We start from the raw sequence: 22476 nt of genomic DNA, 5'->3' as shown, positions 1-22476 counted from the left end.
TTATTATTCAAATAATATCATTATGATGATAGAGGAGGTCTCTGAGTTTCCTACTCCAGATCTATCTATCTACCTATCTACCTACCTACCTATCACCTATCATCTATCTACTCTTTAGCTATCTATCTATCTATCTAGTTTCTATCTAATCCCTTTGTACTGCAGAAAGGATTTCTGAGGACAGTGTCCGCATAGCCTCCTCCCCCAAGAGCCCCACAGAAAGGGCATGTAAAGGCCCTCTCTGGGCTTCGTTTATATCTTTGGTGCTCTGTTGTGTGACACTGGCCCACAGAGGGTAGGGAAGTACTTTGCCTGCGGTGCCACAGCTCCAAGTGGCAGAATTCTGATGTCAAACTCACCATTGTCATTTCCACTTCGGTGCTTTTTCTAACACCTGAGGTTGCTTCACATCAGGAAGCAACATCCAAGAAGAGTTAGAAGTGAGCCCTACTATGTAAGCGGACACGGGCTCAGGCAGACCCCATGGCCTTGGGCAGTACTAGGTACGCCTGTTGACCGGCTTCTCTTAGCAGGTCAGCTGAGTAACACCCGTGACGTTTACTTCCAAAGCTACCGTCTTAATGCGTGGCTCTCCGTTAGAGGGCCTCTATGCATTCACCTCATCTCCAACAGTAGCACAAAGAGGATGTGCCTCATCATTTCTTTTTCATAGATGAACAGTCCAAAGGTGAAAGAGGTTGAATGTCTCATCGGAGGTCACACATAGTGACATCGACAGGTTTGGAATTCATATCCATTGGATTCCCAAACTCAGATTGTTTTTTTCTTCCACAATGAGGAATCGCTCCAGGTGGGTGAGCTTGTTACACTTGGTACCAGGGAAAGAGCTTTCAACTCGATACTTTATAAGAACAGGAAAAAAAAAAAAAATAGCAGAGTAGATTGTGCAAAGCAGGTTAATAAAGGGAACATATACAGCTAATTATTTGTGTCAGCGTAATACACAAGGATGAGTACAGGTTTGGTGATACATACCAGTTTTTCCTCCCTCGGTAATGGTGTTTCCCTTCATCTGGATGAAGATAAGCCTCTTCCCAGATTATAATCCAGCCTCTTCCCGCCCATCCTGTTTTCTTACCTGATGCCATGTCTCTAACCCTGAGACTCAAATCTGTTTAGGTTGTAAGCTCCCTGAAGACGGAGCCTGTGTCTCGTTCCTTTTCGGGTTCCCGGAGCCCAGGACAGTGCTGGCCCAGTGAACTGATGTACCTCTCAGCTCCGGTTTCCTGTCCCCCCAGAGCACAGGGCACCTCCTAGGATCAGCTCCCACACGCTCCCTTCAGGAGGACACGCATGCCTGCTGTCTGCAGTTGACTACTCATAGTTTGGCAAAATGGATTTCTAGAACTGTTGCTATTTCTCTGCCTCTGACGCTGGTCAGAAACCCAAAAGGCGTTGTGCCTGAGCCTCAGGACCTGCCATGCTCTATGTGTTCACCGCTCAGCACCGTGACGGGAGGAATGTGGCTGTAGGACTTCTACCCTGAGTGTTCTACAACATTCCGAGTCATGCAGATGCCCCATTTTCTTTGCTAGTTTTATGTTTCTAGGTAGAAATATCCCAGTAGTCCCTGTGTTGAGCTTAGCCAGGCTGGCTGACCTGGTACCAAGCTGTGGGTTTACTTCAGTGGCATTAATATACCAGCTCATGTCGACGAACACTGGAGAACCACTCCAGCAGTCACTTGATACCCATTTACTCTTGGTTTATGCAAACTTCTAACAGCTCTGGTATGTCTAGTTTCTACCTCTCAGCATACCGAAGGCATCACATTGGGTGTGAGTCCACAGGGATACTGACAGCAGAGAAAAGGAACAGCTAATAGCCTGGTAGTAGCGGAGGGAACAGATAAACTATTAAAGACAGAAGCAGGGGCTTGAATTCCTGGACCATTTCGTGCATGTTGAGAAGCCAAGGTAGCTTCTGAGACATCCCTCTGATAACTGAGCAGCGCGGTTCAATAATCAGCACCCACAATGATGACCCTGAATCCAGAAATCACTCACTATCGTTAACTGACTGATGTGCAGTGTGTTTCACATGACAAAACGCATCTACCGTATTTTAGTAATGTTACCACCTAAAGTGATGATAGTTTTCCAAGGGAAATAAAGTTACCTATAGAATTTTGACTTTGCACGGTTGTCTATTACCAGACAGTTCTGAGTAGTAAAGGGTGTATGTGTATATGTCTCTGTGTGTGTGCGTGTGCATGTGTGTGTGTGAGAGAGAAAGAGACAGTTTGTGTGTGTGTGCAGTTTATTGCTATTAATATTTTGTATTTTAATATTTGCCTATTCTAACAGAAGCACATTCTTCAATTTCATTTAAGGCTGTGAACAAACCCATTTCTTCCATATGATACAAAACCCTCTGGTGATGTGAGACAGGAAGCAGGGTGCAGTGGTAAGCGACGGGGTGCAGGAGAAGGTTCCTTGTCACTGTGAAGCCTGGCGTTCTAGAGACTGTGCTGTCCCTCACTGTCCTGAGGGTTCCACGTGTCTCAGGAGCTCAGACTGAACCCGGGGTCCTCGCAGCCCTGTCCTAATCAAAGGCTTCCATTCTTCATCCTTCTTTTAAATTTTAAAATACTGATCAGTTCGGGGATGTGTTTTAATGAGAAATAAAGGGTTAGACAGACATGGTTCAAATTAGCCCAGGCATTCAGTCACCTCCTTCTCTCTTTCCTGTGAATATTTCAGAAAATGTTTCAGACAGGGTTCCTGTTTTTCTGAAACAACAGCTCTTAAGAGTGTCTTATTTAGCATGCTAAGTGGGTAAAAAGAAGCCAGATATTCCAGGAGCAAAGTGAGTGATCAAATTAAATGTGCCTGGAGACCAGAGCCCTCTCAGGAATCGGTGGAGTAATGCGTGCAGGCTGCCGCTGCAACCCTGAGCTTCTCTCAGCCCTCTGAGCAGCCGTGCACACGATGCTTTTCCTTACATTTAGCCACAGCTGATGGCCTGTCAATTCTAATGAAAAGACTCTGTGTTAGAGAGGTGACAGGAGGTAATACAGTATCTTTTTCGTCCCTCTTTTCTGTCTGTCACTCTGTACTTTAAAGGAACTGGTGATGAAAGCATTATGTAAGTATGCAAAATATATTGAAAGAAAAAAATGTTTCAATTATACACATTATATACTGGTAAGAAATGCTTGGCATATGATGAAATATGACAAGTGGTGTTTTCAGTTGTTTTTTTAAGGGGGAGGATAAAGCAAAAATATCTAGAATATACAACATTTGCTTTTTCAGCTATTCTAATATTTAGAATATTCATAGCATGTTTTAAAATAAGTAACTAATGCAGTTTAAAAAGTAAATTTATTACTTAAAGATATTTTATCCTCCTTTAGTAGTTAGTTGGTATTCTTTTGGAAAGCTTATGCTACATCAGTATTTGTTTTATGATTTTTTTTTCTTGTTCATGTCCATGGAATTGCTTTCATATTGCATAAGAAGTAATAAGCCATTTTTATATTTTTTAAGATTTTTTTAACAATTATTTTTATTTATTTAAAAATAAAATGCGTTGGGTCTCGTTGCTGCATACGGGCTTTCTCTAGTTGTGGCGAGCAGGGGCTACTCTTCCTTGCGATGCACGGGCTTCTCACTGTGCTGGCTTCTCTTGTTGTGGAGCACGGGCTCTAGGCACATGGGCTTCAGTAGTTGTAGCACGCAGGCTCAGTAGTTGTGGCTCATGGGCTTAGTTGCTCCGCAGCATGTGGGATCTTCCTGGGCCAGGGCTCGAACCCGTGTCCCCTGCATTGGCAGGTGGATTCTCAACCACTGCACGACCAAGGAAGCCCATATTAAAAAAAAAATTTTAACGTCTTTATTGGAGTATAATTGCTTTACAATGTTGTGTTAGTTTCTGCTCTATAACAAAGTGAATCAGCTGTATGTATACATATATCCCCATGGCCCCTCCCTCTTGCGTCTCCCTCCCACCCTCCATATCCCACCCCTATGAATAAAATATAAGAAATAACCAAGAAATAACCAAGGGTTGGCTCAACTTAAATACTTGAGACCTAAAATTAATGAAGTCAAGACTCCTGGCAAATTCTGATTAAAATAAACCCAAGGCAGTTTCAAATCTAAGGAAAACAGTTTAAAAGAAGGTGAATTTTTGGCATTTTAGTCCTTTCCCAAAGACAAAGCCACATTATCTTTTAAGTAGAATTGCATCAGATGCAGAAATATTCCATAGGAAAGACTCTAACAGTGGTAGAAAGCATCTTGAGTCACTACCATGTAGATGCAACAACTCACCTTGAGATTTACTCCTTAGCTTTTATTTGGAGTATCATCAAATTATAGTTGAACAGTGAAAAATTATCTTTAGATATTTACATTTTCAAAGGAAAAATCATCTTTATTCTTCTTCAAGCAGCGCTGATGCTTGATCTCTTAATGTTAGCCATTTCTGTACAAATAGAGTTGTATAGGCGAAGATCACAGGTCACGGAGAACACATTTTGACCTGTGCTGATACGAGGAAGGAACAGCTGGGTATGGCTTTTTTCTCCCTGAGGTGAAGATGTTATTGTCAATAATTTGAGTAGTAATTAGGAAATAGCAGTGTTCTCTAAAACACTGAATATAGGAGGAACTGATCTTTGTCTTAGAATATAGAGGAAAGTGTTGGTTATTATTGAGGAAATAAGACAGTCTTTCCTGGGAAGATTGTGGAATGTTTTATTGCTCTATAGTCTGACACTTTTGTGTGTTTATTGAAATATTTCAAACTGAGGCAAAAGTTTATATTTACATGAGGTAGAAATTTACAAAAGAAAGTTAATACTCCTTTAATTTGTCACATTCTAGAGAAAAGTGATGTTCAAAGAAAATACGCTAAATTAGCTACATACTAATTATATGCCTACTTTGTTGCTGTTAAATAAATACATGACCTAAAAACCTAATTCATGAGAGTAGGCTTTACAAGTATATATTCGTTGGGTAGCATACTTACTAAAACCTCTTAATTTAGGATAGTTGAAGAATTAATATATATCTCAGGCCCTTAAAGTAACACACACATACGAACGCACACCTTTTATTTTCCTTCACATGAGTTTCCTTCAGGTGAAGAAAAACGATTCAGTGGCTTTGATTCTACGACTGGGTTGCTTCTGTTCCGTTTTCACGGGGTAATCATTTTCTTTGATTTCAGGATCTAGATTTCTCATCACACCCACGGGAGCCTTGTATATTCAAGATGTACAGAACGAAGACGGGTTGTATAACTACCGCTGTATCACGCGGCACAGATACACCGGGGAGACAAGGCAGAGTAACAGCGCGAGGCTTTTTGTATCAGGTAAAAATTCATCAATACTGTGCTTCCTGTCTCTCTCTGTCTTCCTTTGTCAGTGCTCTGGGATGATGACACAACCAAAATCGTGGAATTCATGAACGAAACGAAGCCTTCATTTTTTTCCCCCAAAATATTTTAGCAATTTAAGTTTTTTTTGTTTTAATTAAATAATGTATTTATTTATTCTTGGCTGCGTTGGGTCTTCGTTTCTGTGCGAGGGCTTTTCTCTAGTTGCGGCGAGCGGGGGCCACTCTTCATCGCGGTGCGCGGGCCTCTTACTGTCGCGGCCTCTCTTGCTGCGGAGCACAGGCTGCAGACGCACAGGCTCGGCAGTTGTGGCTCACGCGCCTAGTTGCTCCGCGGCATGTGGGACCTTCCCAGACCAGGGCTCGAACCCATGTCCCCTGCACTGGCAGGCAGATTCTCAACCACTGCGCCACCAGGGAAGCCCAGCGATTTAAGGTTTTTTAAACCAATACCAATACAGTACAATGCAAATATGGATATTTCAAGGGAAACAATTTCACCTTTTATAAAGCTCCAAATTCCTTTGACCCAGTATGATTTCTGTTTTGCTGACAATGCCTCCGTGCCCTGTTATTTGTATGTGTGTGATTGGTAATACCAACCAGCACCATGATGCCTCCTGCCCTGCATAGATCTGGGGCGGCAGGGCGGGGTCCTGTAGAACAGGGATCCCCAGCCCCTGTTAGGAACCGAGCGGCACAGCAGGAGGTGCACGGCAGGCGAGCGAGCGAAGCTTCGTCTGTATTTATGGCTGCTCCCCGTGGCTCATGTTATCGCCCGAGCTCCTCCTCCTGTCTGCATTATGGTGAGTTGTATAATTATTTCATTGTATATTATAGTGTAATAATCATAGAAGGAAAGTGCACCATAAATGTAATGCGCTGGAATCATCCCCCCAACCCCCGCCGATCTGCGGAAAAATTGTCTTCCATGAGACGGGTCCCTGGTGCCAAGTTGTTCCCTGTATCATGTCTCACAATAGTGGGGAAATTATCCACATCTAAAGTTAAAGAAATAATCACACTCTCTTAACTCCTCCAGGATTATTTTTATTTTATTTTATTTTTGGGGTACACGGGTCTCTCACCGCTATGGCCTCTCCCATTGCGGGGCACAGGCTCCGGACGCGCAGGCTCAGTAGTTGTGGCTCACGGGCCCAGCCGCTCCGCGGCACGTGGGATCTTCCCGGACCGGGGCACGAACCCGCGTCCCCTGCATCGGCAGGCGGACTCTCAACCGCTGCGCCACCAGGGAAGCCCCAGGATTATTCTTGAGTGAAGAAAACCCCAAAGCAAGTTTATTTCACTCTGATAAATATGTCCGTTTTGTGCCTCTTTTAATGGGATTTGTGCTTTGAGAAAATATCGACCTTCGGCAGAGTCTTTATAGTTGCCTCCCTATTGGCCCATCTGTCAAACAAATCAGCACTCCATCCACACGGAGATGCATCAGCACTTCATGCAGCAGTTTAGAAGCGTGAAATGGCCATCTTGGTATTAGAAATCAAGTGCAAATTATCTGACCTTCGCCCTTATAGCTTTAGAATGTAAAATCGATCCATGCGGTGAATATCTGTTTTATTTGTCATGATGTTTTGTGCGGGAGACGTGACGGGAAGTTTATAAACGTTGGGGTAATTAAAACAATGTCACCTGAACACCCACTTACTGCCCTTGATAATGTTCTATCTGGATTCCTCTTCCCCATTCACTTCCTTAAAATAGCCAAAGCCCACTTGTCTTTTCAGGTGTAGAACAAACATAAGTCATAATTAATTGATTTTTCCTCTGAACTTGAAAATACTTTTTTTTTACCTGTTCTTTTTCATGTCAATTGATACTTTATCCCTTGTATTATAGTTACTTCTTGTTGCCTCTTTTAAGGGCAAGAATAATCATTACAGTGAAAATATGCTCACTTTTTTCAAAACTGTGGAGAAAATGAATTAGAAAATGAATGGCATCTGCCATCTATTCCGTGGTAGCTTTAATGACAACACAGAGGTCTACACGTTCAGAATATCTTAGGAAAGGTCTTGTTTGCATTGAAGAGGAACTTCTTTATAACAATATTGAGATGAGAAAGGAGCAGTCTCTGGGCATGGCATGGATCTGGGTATGAGACTGAGCTTAGCAAAAGAAGCAAACAAACATTTCTCCATCGAAAGAATGTGAATTAAGTGATGATAATCTGGGAGCCCATTTTTCTCTAAAGAGAAACCTAAAAAGAGAGAGAAAGCTGAAAAGGTAACCTTGTTTATCTCTACTCTAAATCAGTAAGAACTGATTTTCAAATTTAACTCTCAGAGTGGGAAAGGCAAATTTGCTTTTCTTATTCCAAGGTTATTTATTTATTTATTTTTAATTTTTTAAAGCATGTTTTGCTGATGTTTCAAAAATAGGCAGCAGGACTCATTGGCATTGGGTCACCATGGAAGTGATGAGCGTCCATGAGATTGCCTCATGAGCGTTTGTGCAGATAAGGGAGTAGCATCACAGCAGAATCTAGTGAAGGAATACCACACACTCGGATGCCAGCAGAAGAGAGGGAATAAGACTGAACGTTTGGGGTTGAAGGTGGTATTTGCAAGAAGAGAGAAGTCAACAGAGTCACACATAATCACAAGGCTCATAAGAGAGTCTGCTGCATGTGGTGAATTACGCTTACGACTTTTTGGTCACAGACATTTTAATAAAGTAGTTGAGGGAGGAGATTGTCAGTGCTAGAAGATGAGAACATAGACACTGAGTGCGGATTATTGTTCTAGAGTTCTAAGCTTTGAAGGCAAAGAGAAATTAATTTTATTTTAAATTAGATTTAAATTCGTTTACAAATGTACACATGGGATTTGGATCATGGTGGGGGCATGTTAGTAACAAGGTTTTTAATGACTCCAAACTCCTCCTGAAGCCGAAACAGATGCAATAGGATGACAAAAGAAAAAGCATGTGGATGACATCAACAAAACTAGGTGATGGGGATTCCCCAGAAACTCTTAAATGTGGGGGGCTATGGACAAACTGCTGACAACAATAGGGCCAGTGTAAGAAGAGCAGCAGTGTAACATTAGGTGACGGATAGTGAAAAGGGAAGAGTTACTGGGATTACTATATTGTCACAGAACTGCAAAGTTGTCAACAAATGCTCATCTCCAAAAAGCCGAGGACGGGAACTACCCTGGTGGCGCAGTGGTTAAGAATCCGCCTGCCTAATGCAGGGGACACGGGTTCGAGCCCTGGTCTAGGAAGATCCCACATGACGCAGAGCAACTAAACCCATGCATCACAACTACTGAGCCTGCGCTCTAGAGCCCGTGTGCCACAACTACTGAGCCCACGTGCCACAACTACTGAAGCCCACGCGCCTATAGCCCATGCTCCTCAATAAGAGAAGCCACGGCAATGAGAAGCCCATGTACCACAATGAAGAGAAGCCCCTTCTCGCTGCAACTAGAGAAAGCCTGTGCGCAGCAACAAAGACCCAATGCAGCCAAAAATAAATTAAAAAAAAAAAATAACAGAGGACCATCTCTTGAATGGAAACCTAGGCAAATATGTCTACGAATATTCACAACAATTTGATAGACCTACACAAGCTCTGAGTTGAAGCTGAATGCAAAAGGTCCGTGATATCACATAGTTTGGTAGTAGCCTAACTCCTTGCGGATCTCAGAAATATTTAACAAATACTACTTTCAGAAGAACGGAAACTCATCCTGAGGGAAACTGCTGGATTTAGGAATCAAATTGAGCCAGTGTGGAACACTAAACAGAGAGAGCAGGCTCAGTAGTATGTGAGGCCCTAGAAGAATTTCATCCTATACAGTACTATAACAGAGGGAAAATTAACTATGTTTATATTATTTTTATTTGGAACCAAGATTTTCAGTGTAAGAGAAAAGATAAAAATAGAAAACCAAAAAATTAATAAAATTCATGAAATATCCAATAGAAAGTATCAGTACACACTTGCTGTTTTTTTTAATATGTGATTCCAAGTTCTTTCCGTTTTCACTGGTCAGTGGGCAACCAACAGCAACAAGCACCTCTACCACCTAGATCATAGTCTCCTTTAAATATTATTCCCCAATAACAGGAACCATGTTCCTTGGAAGAACAATGGATTATTGGTCTGGGACAGGAAACATATAAGATAAGCCTGGAACATAAATGGGGTCTTGTCACAATTGTCACAATTGTATGCATGCACATATATATATATATATACACACACACACACATACACACATATGTACATATATATACTTACATAATCATTTACATATATACTTACATGTGCACGCATACATATACATTTAATAATAACAAAAGCAATAATAAGAAACGTATTCATCTACTTAGAGGTAACTAAGTCAGGCACCAACTCTTTATTTTGATAATTAGTCATTAAAGATAACAACAAAATTTCTTCCTGTCTTTCTTGTAACTACTGTATTTCAAGATAACCAAATAACCCTAGTTCAGGGAGAAAAGTTCTTATTTACAGAATATTTACATCTATTGAATGTGAAAGAAAACAGAAATTTTTAAATTGCCATTTTCAACCCTTAATAAAATAACTTAATTCAGACAAACATTATCATCTGAATATTCTGATCAATTTAGTCTCACTGAGTGTGAGAAAGCAACACATTATGTAGATGCAAAGGGAAAGAAAAAAGGTTGAACTTGATCTAGACTATCCATTACAACTAAATTCCAGTTATAAGGAAAATGGCAATAGAGGAACAGGTTAAGTGACACAATGAAGAAAGAAATTCAAAATGTGAGATTTCTTGTAAGATAACTCACCCGGTTTCTTCAGTGAGTCAAAGACATGAAAGGAAATAGAAGGAGAGTCTTATCTGAATTAAAAGAGAATCAAGATCCATAACAAGTAGGATCACTGGTAAGGGTGTGTGGCCAAGACGGCGGAGTAGGAAGACCTTAGCTACCTCTTGCTTTGGGCACACCAAAATTTGAACTATTTGCAGAGAAACTATTGATGAGAATGACCTGAAGTCTAGTTTTCCATAATTAAAGAGATAAAGAAGGAACCACAATGAGCAGGTAAGAAGGGCAGAGACGTGGTATAGTCAAGATCACACCCCTGGATAGGCAAGCCACAAGGAAGGAGAATCACAACTGCAGAGGTTCTCCCCCAGGAGTGAAGAGTCTGAGCCCCACCTCAGGCTTCCTAGCCTGGAGGTCCTGCATCAGGAAGATGAATCCCCAGACTACCTGTCTTTGAAAGCCAGCGGGGCTTACATACAGCAGAGCAGGAGGGCTGAAGGAAATAGAAAAGTGCCCATACAACATCTCACACACTCTGATGCCCAGCACAGAGGCAGTAATTTGAAAAGAGCCTGGGTCAGACTCAACTGCTGATCTTGCAGAGCCTCCTGCAGAGGCACTAAGCAACTGGGACTCCCCCTGGGGAGACGCTGGTGGCAGCAGTTTGGGAGAGCTCATTGTACCATGAGGACACTAGTGCTGGCAAGTGCCTGTTTAGAGTCCTCTCTCTCACCTAGTAGTGTTGGAGGCTTACCCACCCATGGACCAGTTGGCAGCACACCTTGGACTCCCTGACCCAGGCTAGCAGCCTGCTGCGTGGAGACCCAGCCCCACCCATTAGTGGGGCAGCAGCCTCTGCATGAGGCAGGGCCTGCCAGCCAACCAGGCTGGGGCCCAGCCCTGCCTACCAGCACTCCCACAGTAGTGGGCTCAACTACAACAGAAGGGTGCATGCAGCCCACATAAGGGCACCCTTAGAGCATATAGCTCTGGTGACCAGAGCAGAGTGTGCTGCTGGGACCCATAGGATGTTTGCTATATGAGGCCACTTCTCCAAGATCAGGAAATGTAACTGACCTACCTAATACATAGAAATAAAAACAGAGAATTAGACAAAATGAGGCAACTGAGGAATATATTGCACATGAACAAGATAAAATGCCAGAAGAAGAACTAAGTGCAGTGGAGATAATAATCTACCCAATAAAGAGTTCAAGGTAATGATCATAAAGATGCTCAATAAACTCAAGAAAAGAATGGATGAACACAGTGAGAAGTCTAACAAAGAGTTGGAACCAAACAGAAATGAAGAATACATTAACTGAAATAACAATACACTAGAAGGAATCAATAGTAGGTTAGATGATAAAGAGGAACAGATCAGCAAACTGGAAGACAGAGTAATGGAAATCACTCAAGCTGAACTGAAAAAAGAATTTAAAAAATGAGGACAGTTTGAGGCCTCCAAGACAACATAAAGCATACTAACATTCACATTACACGGGCTTCATAAAGAGGAGAGAGAATGGGGAAGAAAACTTATTTGAAGAAATAATAGCTGACAACTTCCCTATCCAGGGAAAGTAAACAAATATCTAGGTCCAGGAAGCACAGAGAATCTCAAACAAGGTGAACCAAAGAGATCCGTACCAAGACACATTGCAGTTAAAATGGCAAAAATTAAAGATAAAGAGAGAAGCTTAAACATAGCAACAGAAAAGAAATTAATTAAGTACAAAGGAACTCCCAGATGACTGTCAGCTCACTTTTCAGAAGAAACTTTGCAGGCCAGAGAGGAGCGACATTATATATTTAAAGTGATGAAAGGAAAAAATCAAGAACACTCCACAAAGGAGAGGTAGAGAGTTTTAGACAAGCAAAAGGTGAAAGATTTCAGCACCCACCAGTAAACCCATTTTACAAGGAATGATAAGGGGATTTCTCTAAGCAAGAAAGAATGTACTGCACCTAGAAATATGAAAATTATGAAAGGAAAAATCTCATTGGTAAAGGCAAACATACAGTAAAGATAGTAGATCAGGTACTTATAAAGCAAGTAAAAATGTTAAAAGATAAAAACAATAAAATGATTTATATCTACAATAAGTAGTTAAGGGATACACGAAACAGAAAGACGTAAAATGCAAAGTCAAATATGTTAAGCATTGGTAAAAATGCAGGGTTGTTAGAATATGTTCAAACTTAAGAGATCATCAACTTAAAATAATCATATATTATATATATATATATATGTAGATAGATAGATATCTATTTGGTGACCACAAACCAAAAATCTATAATAGATACACAAAAAAGAGAAAGGAATCCAAACATAACACTAAAGATAGTTACCAAGTCACAAGGGAAGAGAGCATAAAAGAAGAAAGGAACAAAAAAGAACTACAAAACAACCAGAAAACAATTAACAAAATGGGAATAATTACATAACTAATCAAAAGACATAGAGTGGCTGAATGAAAAAAAACACAAAAAAAAACCCCACAAAAAACAAGACCCATATATATGCTGCCAGCAAGAGATGCACTTCAGATCTAAAGACACACACAGACTGAAAGGGACAAAGAAGGACATTGCAAAATGATAAAGAGATCAATCCAAAAAGAAGATATAACAATTGAATCTATGCATCCAATATAAAATCCCCTAAATATATAAAGCAAATATTAACAAATTTAAAGGGAGAAATTGAGAGCAACACAATAATAGTAGGGGACTTAAATACTCCTCTTACATCAATGGATAGATCATCCAAACAGAAAATCCATAAGGAAATATTCACCTTAAGTGAAACATTAGATCAGATGGGCTTCAGGAAAGATCACATGCTAGCCACAAAAACTAGTCTCAGTAAATTTAAGATTGAAGTCATATCAAGCATCTTTTCCAACCACAAGGATATGAGACTACAAATCAACTACAAGAGAAAAAAACTGCAAAAATCACAAACATGTGGCAGCTAAACAATATGCTACTAAACAACCAATGGGTCACTAAAGAAACCAAAGTGGAAAATTTAAAATATCTGAATACACACGAAAACAAAAACACAACAATCCAAAATCTATGAGATACAGCAAAAGCAGTTCTAAGAGGGAAGTTTATAGTGACGCAAGCCTACCTCCAGAAATAAGAAAAATCTCAAATAAACAACCTAACTTTATACTAGAGGAACTAGAAAAAGAAAAAAACAAAACCAAAGTTAGTAGAAGGAAAGAGATTATAAAGATCAGAGCAGAAACAAATGAAATAGAGACTAAAAAAATAGAAAAAAATCAATAAAAGTAAGGGCTAGTTCTTTGAAAAGATAAACAAAATTTATAAAATTTTAGCCAGACTCATCAAGAACAAAAGAGAGAGGTTCCAAATAAATAAAGTCATAAATAAGTGAGGAAAAGTTACAACCATCACCACAGAAATACAAAAGATCATAAGAGATTACCACAATTATGCACCAATAAAATGGACAATCTAGAAGAAATGGATAAATTCCTAGAAATGTACAATCTCCCAAGACTGAATCAGGAAGAAATAGGAAATCTAAACAGACTGATTACCATTAATGAAATCAATCAGTAAAAAAACCCAAAAAAACAAAAAAAAAACTTTCAACAAACAAAGTTCCAGGACCAGACAACTTCCCAGGTGAATTCTACCAAACATTTAAAGAAGAGCCAATCCGTCTCAAACTATTCCAAATTTGAATAGGAAGGAATGCCTCTGAACTCATTCTGTGATGCCAGAGTCACCCAATCACTCAGATACCAAAACCAGACAAAGACACCACACACACACACACACACACACACACACACACACACACACACAATTATAGGCCAACATCAAGAATTAATATTGCAAAAATCATCAATAAAATATTAGCACAAACTGAATTCCACAATACATTAAGAGGCATACACCATGATCCATGGGATTTATCCCTGGGATACAAGAATAGTTCAGTATACACAAATCAATCAATGTGACACACCATGTTAACAAACTGAAGAATTAAAATCATATGATTATCTCAGTAGAGGCAGAAAAAGCTTTTGAAAAAATTTAATATTCATTTATGATAAAAAAAAAAACCTCTTGGGTCTCCCCTGGTAGTGCAGTGGTTAAGAATCTGCCTACCAAGGCAGGAATCATGGGTTTGAGCCCTGGTCCAGGAAGATCCCACGTGCCGCGGAGCAACTAAGCCCATGAGCCACAACTACTGAGCCTGCGCTCTAGAGCCCATGAGCCATAACTACTGCGTCCTCATGCCATAACTACTGAAGCCTGCACACCTAGAGCCTGTGTTCCACAACAAGAGAAGCCCATGCACCACAATGAAGAGTAGCCCCCGCTCACTGCAACTAGGGAAAGCCTGCACGTAGCAATGAAGACCCAACACTGCCAAAAATAAATAAATTAAATAAAAATTTTTTAAAAAAAACCTCTCAACAAAGTGGGTATAGAGAGAACATACCTCAACATATATATGGCAAGCCCACAGCTAACACCATACTCAACACTGAAAAGCTGAAAGCACTTCGTCTAAGATTAGAAACAAGACAAGAATATTCACTCTCACACTTTCAACATAGAACTGGAAGTCCAAGCCACAGAAATCAGACAAGAAAAGAAATAAAAGTAATGCAGATTGGAAAGGAATAAGTAAAACTATCACTGTTTGCAGATGACATGATACTATATACAGAAAAATCCTAAACATGCCACCAAAAAACTACTAGAACTCATACAATAAATTCGGTAAAGTTACAGGATACAAAATTAAAATACAGAAATTTCTTGCATTTCTATACACTTAACAACAAACTATTAGAAAGAGAAGTTAAGAAAACAATCCCATTTACAAGTGCATTGAAAAAAAAAATACCTAAGAATAAATCTAACCAAGGAGGTAAAAGACTTGTATTCCAAAACCCAGAAGACATTGATGAAAGAAATTGAAGATGACACAAACAAATGGAAAGACACAACATGCTCATGTCTCGGAAGAATAAATATGATTAAAATGGCCACGTTCCCCATGGCAATCTACAGAATCGTTGCAATTCATATCAAAATACCAATGGCATTTCACATATCTAGAACAAATAATTCTAAAATTCGTATGGAAACCAAAGAAACCCTGAATAGTCTAAACAATCTTGAGGAAGAAGAACAAAGCTGGAGGCATATCATGCTTCCTGATTTCAAACTATATTACAGAACTACAGTCATCAAAACAGTATGGTACTGACTCAAAAACAGACACATAGATCAATGGAACAGAATAGGGAGGCCAGAAATGAACCCACACGTCTATGATCAATTAATCTATGACAAAGGAGGCAATAATATAAAATGGGTAAAAGATAGCCTCTTTGATAAATGGTGTTGGGAAAACTGGATACCTACAGGCAAAAGAATCAAACTGGACTACTCTTTCACACCATATACAAAAATAAATTCAAAATGGATTAAAGACCTAAACTTAAGTCCTGAAACTGTAAAACTCCTAGAAGAAAACATAGGCAGTACATTCTTTGACATTGGTCTTAGCAATATTTTTTTAGATCTGTCTCCTCAGGCAAGGGAAACAAAAGCAAAAATAAATATATGGGAATACAGGAAACTAAAAAGCTTTTGTGCAGTGAAGAAAACTATCAACAAAATGAGAAGGAAGTCTGCTGAATGGAAGAATATATTTGCAAATGGTATATCTGATAAGGGGTTAATATCCAAAATATGCAAAGAACTCATACAACTCAACATCAAAAAAAACACCTAATTAAAAAATGGGTAGAAGACCTGAATAGACATTTTTTTTCCCAAAGAAGACATACAGATGGCCAAGAGACACATAAAAAGATGCTGAACATCACTCATTATCAGGGAAGTGCAAATCAAAACTATGATGAGATATCAGTACACATCTCTCAGAATCGCTATTATCAAAAAGTCCACAAATAACAAGTGTTGGCAAGGATATGCAAAAAAATGAACCCTCATGCACTGAACAGTCACTATGGAAAACAGTATGGAGCTTTTTCAAAAAATTAAAAATAGAACTACCATATGATCCAGCAGTTCCACTTCTGGGTATTTATCTGAAGAAAACAAAAACACTAATTTGAAAAGGTCTGTGCACTCCTATATTCATTGCAGCATTATTTACAATAACTAAGATATGGAAGCAACCTAAGTTTACATCAGTAGATGAATGGATAAAGAAGATGTGCTATAAATATACAATGAAATATCATTTAGTCCTAAAAAATGAAATCTTGCCCTCTGTGAAAACGTCGGTGGACATAGAGGGTATTATGCTGAGTGAAATAAGTCAGACAGAGAAAGACAAATATTGTACTATATGATTTCACTTATATGTGGAATCTAAAACAACAAATGAATAAACATAACAAAACAGACTCATCAGCACAGAGAACAAATGGGTAGTTGGCGGAGGGGAGGAAGGAAGGGGAATGAAAATTTTTAAAAAGGTAACCATGTGAGGCAATGAATGCTAATTAGCTTGATATAGGTGATCATTTCACAAAATATATTTATCTGAAAGCATCACATTTTACACCTTAAGTATATACAATTTTTGCCAGTTATACCTCAATAAAGCTGGAAAAACATTTGAAAAGGAGACATAACAACAAAATGTTAACTGTAAAAGAATCCTGATTTGATTAGCTCAATTATAAAAACAATAATAATAATATGACTTTTTATCTCATTATGAAAAAATGAATGTGGAGTAGATGATAGGTGATACCAAGAGGCTGTTATTACTCTTGTGTGATACTGACATTGCGGTTATACACGAAAACTCTTATTTTCATCAGAGAAGCATTCTAGATAACATAGGTTTTATGACTTGACTCAAGCATGTTGGCACCAAAAGCAAAGGCTATAGAGAAATAAGCAGAAGGATAGAAATATCGTGATGCCTGTTGTATCTGGGTGATGACTATATAGGACACACTATATCATTTTCTCTTGTTTTGTGTGAGACGGCAAATTTTTGTGATAAAAACTGATTTTTTAAAATGTAGATAAAAAGTTTGAAGACACAGAGATGGAAATTAAATCCAATGTTGTGTGCTTGTACTAAGTCTGTGTCTGACCAAATTTCTCCATGAGAGCATGTTATCAAGCATCACTTAAATTGTCTATTTAAAATGTAAAAGAAATGCCCCATTCCTTTTTTTGTAAAATAGTTTTATGGAGATTTAATTTACCAACCATAAGCTTCACTCATTTTAAGTATACAATTCAATGATTTTAGTAAATACATAGAGTTGTAATCTAATTTTAGAACATTATTTTCTACCCCAAAAGATCCCTGCTGCCCATTTGCAGTCAATTCCAATTCCAGCTCTGGGAAACTACTAATCTACTCTCTGTCTCTACAGATTTTCATTTTCTGCATATTTCATTTAAGTCAAATCCTGCAGTATATGGCTTTGTATCTGCCTTCTTTCATTTAGCATAATCTTTCGAGGTTCCTTCATGTTGTAACACGTGTCAGTGTTTGACTCTTTTGTATTGCTAAATAGTATGTATGTATATTCACATTTTGTTTATCCATCCACTAAACAATGGTCCTTTGGATTACTTCAGCTTTTTGGCTGTTATGAATAATCCTGCTATGAACGTTTGTGAACAAGTCTTTGAGTGAACATAGGTTTTCCTTTGTCTAGGGTAGATACCCGGGAGTGGAGCTTTTGGGGCCTTACAGTAAACTGAAGTTTTAACATTTTAAGTAGCTGCCAAACTGTTTTCCAGAGTGGCTGCACCATTTTACATTCCCATCAACAGTGTATGAAGGTTCCGGTTTCTTCTCCACATCCTCACAAGCCCTCGCTATTGCTTGTGTTTTTTATAGCCATCCTAGTGGGTATGAAGTTGTATCTCACTGTGGTTTTAATTTATATTACCCTAGTGGCTAATGATACTGAGCACCTTTCCATGTGCTTATCAGTCATTTGTATATCTTCTTTAGTGATATAACTGCTTCAACCTTTTGTAAATTCTGAGAAAAAAAAATGTATATGAATAATGCTTGGGGCTTTCTGTTCATATATATATATAAAATCTTAAAAATCTGTATCAGTAGTTGGCATGATACATAGAATATGAATTATACACAAGGCCCTATGATTCCAAATGACCACTTTAACTCATCTCTAAGAGGCTTTTCTCTTCTTCTGCAGACCCAGCGAACTCAGCCCCGTCCATACTGGATGGGTTTGATCATCGCAAAGCCATGGCGGGGCAGCGTGTGGAGTTGCCCTGCAAAGCGCTTGGCCACCCTGAGCCAGATTACCGCTGGCTGAAGGACAACATGCCCCTGGAACTTTCTGGAAGATTCCAGAAGACCATGACTGGGCTGCTTATTGAGAATGCACGCCCCTCAGACTCAGGCAGCTATGTGTGTGAAGTGTCCAACAGATATGGAACTGCTAAGGTGATAGGCCGCCTGTACGTGAAACGTAAGTTGGATGGTAACTTGCAGTGGTGATGGTGGAGCTCTTGTTACAAGCCGACCTCCGGGCTTTCTCTGTAGCCCCCACGAATCCTCACGGCAGCCCTGCTGAGACCCACAGTAGCCCCATTTTACAGACGAGGAAACTGAGGCTCCAAATTCTCAAGGTTACACAGCTGGAGCGTTGGGAGCCACGGGATGTATTTCCAAGATAACATTACCTAGCTGTTGAATTCAGAATGGTCAGCCTGTCTGCAAGTCAGTGGAGGGAGAGGGGCGGGGCGGTGCTGTCAGCAAAAGCAGTGGTGATGAGATCAAAGCAGTTGTCCTTGGCCTGTTTCCAGATGCTGCTTTAAATGTCTAAATGGGGCTATCATCAGCTCTACAGAGGGCTGTATATAAGGTTGTAATTATCCAAATATTGGACTTGGACTCAGTCTCATAGATAATTTAGGCCAAGTATGGTAGATACATCTCACCTCTAACTGATTTGCGGTGGCTGGTGTGAGGAAGATGTTGAGAAGGGTGCCAAAGGTGGACGCGGAAGAGGGAGGGGTGTGATTGCAGGGGGGGGAAGCGCTCTCACCTCGTTGAAAAGCCTTAATAGGCAGAAACCAAACCGAAGTGAGTTACTCAAGATCACACGGCCAGAAATGAGTGGTGGAACTCTGGTCAAAATATATGGCTCTCAGTTGCCAGTATGCTGTCATACATATCTGTGTACATCAACATTTGATGAACTGAACTGAGCAAACTGAATACGAGCCTGACATCGAAAAGGGAGGCATTTTCTTACCCTGGCTTTGTTCCAGCCTTATGCCTGTTTACGGAGCTGCCTCTTCAGTGTCACCCTGGGTGTAGACAGCTTTAGCACAGTACCAGCCCAATTGAGTACATTTGCAATAAATATCCCAATGGCTGCCTGGAATCGGCCGTCCAGACTGAGTCCTGCAAATGTCGTTCGAGCATGCTTAGGCTGAGATTAGAAAGGAAAGGAGGATAATGTCTGCACAGTTATATTTCGATGGCTGAAGAGCCTCGTAGATGAAACAATGCAGCATTGGGCAGCCAATGAGAATCACTCCAATATGCAGGCTCGACCCCACCTTTCGTGGCTCCTCAGCTTCTGTTGGATAAAGTTTATATCTTAGGATAGTATGGACAGCATCTCAGGTAAAGCGGTACGGCCATACTTCTCATAGTTTTTCTTCAGAAAACCCTCCTCCTGTGAAATCTCACTTCTTCCCGTTCCCGTACAAACCTGTTCCTTCCCTAATTGCAAGGCATGCTGCTGCCTCCTCATGTAATGTAAGATGGTTTTCAAATACTTGAATGTCTAAAACTTCCCATTTTTCTAAGTCTAACTCAATGCCTCGTTCTGAAAACATCCCCTGTTTCCCTCCTATTTTCTGCTCAAGGCTCAGAGTATTTTATTGCTTTCTCTGTAAAGGCATTTACCACTGTCTACATTTTAAAAGTTATTTGCGGAAAAGTCTTGATTCTGACTGTGCTCGTTTTCATCTTTGTAGCCTGCCACGTCTGGGAAAGTTCCAGATGCGTATCTAACGCTCCCATCCTCCCTTCTGACTATTCCCTTTGTTTGGTCTCTCTGCTCCAGGCAGAAAGGATGCTCCTGGGTTCCAAATTCTGAACCTTCTTCTGTTCTCTCTTGTCTCTTTTCTTTGGGTGCCCTCTTTTATCTTATGGCTTCAAGTTCCTCCCCTCTGAAAACAGCCCTGAATTTGCACACTCGGCCCCAGCCTCCTTGCTGAGTGTCAGGTGAGCAGTGTCTCCCAATTTTATATCAGAGGCTTACCTGGCGCTTCCAAAGAGCAGTATCCCAAACTTCTCTCCACCATCTCTCTACCGTTTACCAGCCTCTTGTTATTCTAGACAGCTTTCAGCCTTGAACCCTCCAAGTGCAAACTTTCAGTCCTGGATCCTCTTTAAGACTTTTCTTTCATGTCCAAGTCCTGCCAAGCCCTAGAGATCGTATCTCACCGTGTTTCTCAGCTGTGCTCTCCACCTCCACCCAGTCCTAGATTGATTTTTGTTTTGTTTTTTTAAGTTTATTTTTATTGGAGTAGAGTTGCTTTACAATGCTGTGTTAGTTTCTGCTGTACAGCAAAGTGAATCAGCTGTATGTGTACATATATCCCCTGATGTTTGGACTTCCTTCCCATTTAGGTCACCACAGAGCATTGAGTGGAGTTCCCTGTGCTATGCAGTAGGTTCTCATTACTAGATCGAGTTTTTGTTTTTGTTTTTGTGGTACGCGGGCCTCTCACCGTTGTGGCCTCTCCCGCTGCGGAGCACAGGCTCCGGACGTGCAGGTGCAGCGGCCATGGCTTACGGGCCCAGCCGCTCCGCGACACGTGGGATCTTCCCGGACCGGGGCACGAACCCGCGTCCCCTGCATCGGCAGGCGGACTCTCAACCGCCGCACCACCAGGGAAGCCCTAGATTGAGTTTTAACTGTACCTCCACGAGACATCTGCAATGCCCCTTTGCTGACCAGTTTCCCCACTGTCATCTGTCCAACACAATATGATCGATGGATTCTCCTAAAAATGTGTTTGTCTATAGCACTCACTTGCTAAAAATTCTAGAAAGCTTTCTTTAGCTCCCTCTGATTTAATTCCAAAATCTCGAGGTCTTTTGTGGTCTTGTCCCAGACTGCCTGTGTAATTTTTCTCCCACTGTTCTCCTTCAGAGGCCTTGTGTTGCGTCCGAACCGATCCAAAACTCTTCCTGAGACCTGGCAGTGCCTCATGCTCTAATTCCTGCAGCTCCCACTCTTCACGAGGACCTCTCTTCATCCCAGCTGGCCTCAGTCCTATCCACCCCTGATGTCTGAGGACATTCTATCGCTCCTCTTCCGCAGAGAGTGTACACGTCTCTAATGGACGCTTTGGGTTACTCTCTTCCTTCTTGTATTTGTCTTATCCATCCAAAAGACTGAACTCCTTAAAGACTTCACAATGTGGTGACACCAGAAGTCAGTAATGACTGGGGTAAACAACTGGTTTTTGCCATTTACCTGTTGAATGGATTTGATTAACTTCATTGATCTCTCGGAATAATCGTTTCTTCTTCTGTAAAATGGAGATGATAACACAAAACTTGCAGGACTGTGGGAAGACTGACTGAACTAATGTTCAGAAGATATTTGGTAGCTTTATGGCACATGCTAGTGGCACCACAAATGTTATTCATGGTTTAACCCCATCCTTGGCATACAGTAGATGTTCAATAAATGCTTACGGCATTCAATTGGGTTCGCTGAATGAAAACATAGGAAGTCAAAGATGAGAGTTACCACCTATCCAAGGAAGTTAGCCTCATTTTAAAGAAAAAAGCCCTGTTTCATGGTCACGAATCCTAATCTCTACCTGCTTTCTTACAGCCGGGTGTTACTGGCCCTGGTTAAGCCACGCAGGGGAGGGGAGTGAGGATGTGTGTGTGAGAGTGGCCCGGAGCAAACCCATCTGTGCCACGCTGGGAGGCGGCAAATAGGATTTAAATATTCAAATATCTCTGTCCTTGCTGGCAACCAGCACATTGCATTTCTTACCGTCAGTGCGTTAACACTCACGTTTACTCAGTGAGAAAGCAGTCTGACCCACGTCAGTCTATTTGCTATAGAGTGAAAGAAGCCCAGAAAAAAAAAAAACAATGAATAGTGATCAGGGCGTTCCCAAACAAAATGGTGCACCATGAAATAATCCTGAAATAGGAATATATGGAGTGTGTTCTTTTTGTAAGGTTCTTTTCTTTTTATTTTTGCAATGCCATTCGCTACAA

General features: G+C 40.5%; 1 protein-coding gene across 4 annotated transcripts in view; it reads left to right on the top strand.

The window, feature by feature from the left end:
* Positions 1-22476, top strand: part of DSCAM (DS cell adhesion molecule) — a 738508-nt gene that overhangs the window by 414174 nt on the left and 301858 nt on the right. For all 4 annotated transcript variants that reach the window (XM_059063980.2, XM_067035143.1, XM_067035144.1 and 1 more), the window contains exons 4-5: positions 5203-5349; positions 18401-18679. In XM_059063980.2, coding sequence (XP_058919963.2) covers positions 5203-5349; positions 18401-18679 — 426 coding nt within the window. The remainder of the gene's footprint in view (positions 1-5202; positions 5350-18400; positions 18680-22476) is intronic.

The sequence above is a fragment of the Kogia breviceps genome, chromosome 5 (assembly GCF_026419965.1).
Source record: "Kogia breviceps isolate mKogBre1 chromosome 5, mKogBre1 haplotype 1, whole genome shotgun sequence".
Lineage (NCBI taxonomy): Eukaryota > Metazoa > Chordata > Mammalia > Artiodactyla > Physeteridae > Kogia > Kogia breviceps.
Note: the sequence above shows the minus strand (reverse complement) of the source record. Positions and strands in the feature narration are given on the sequence as shown.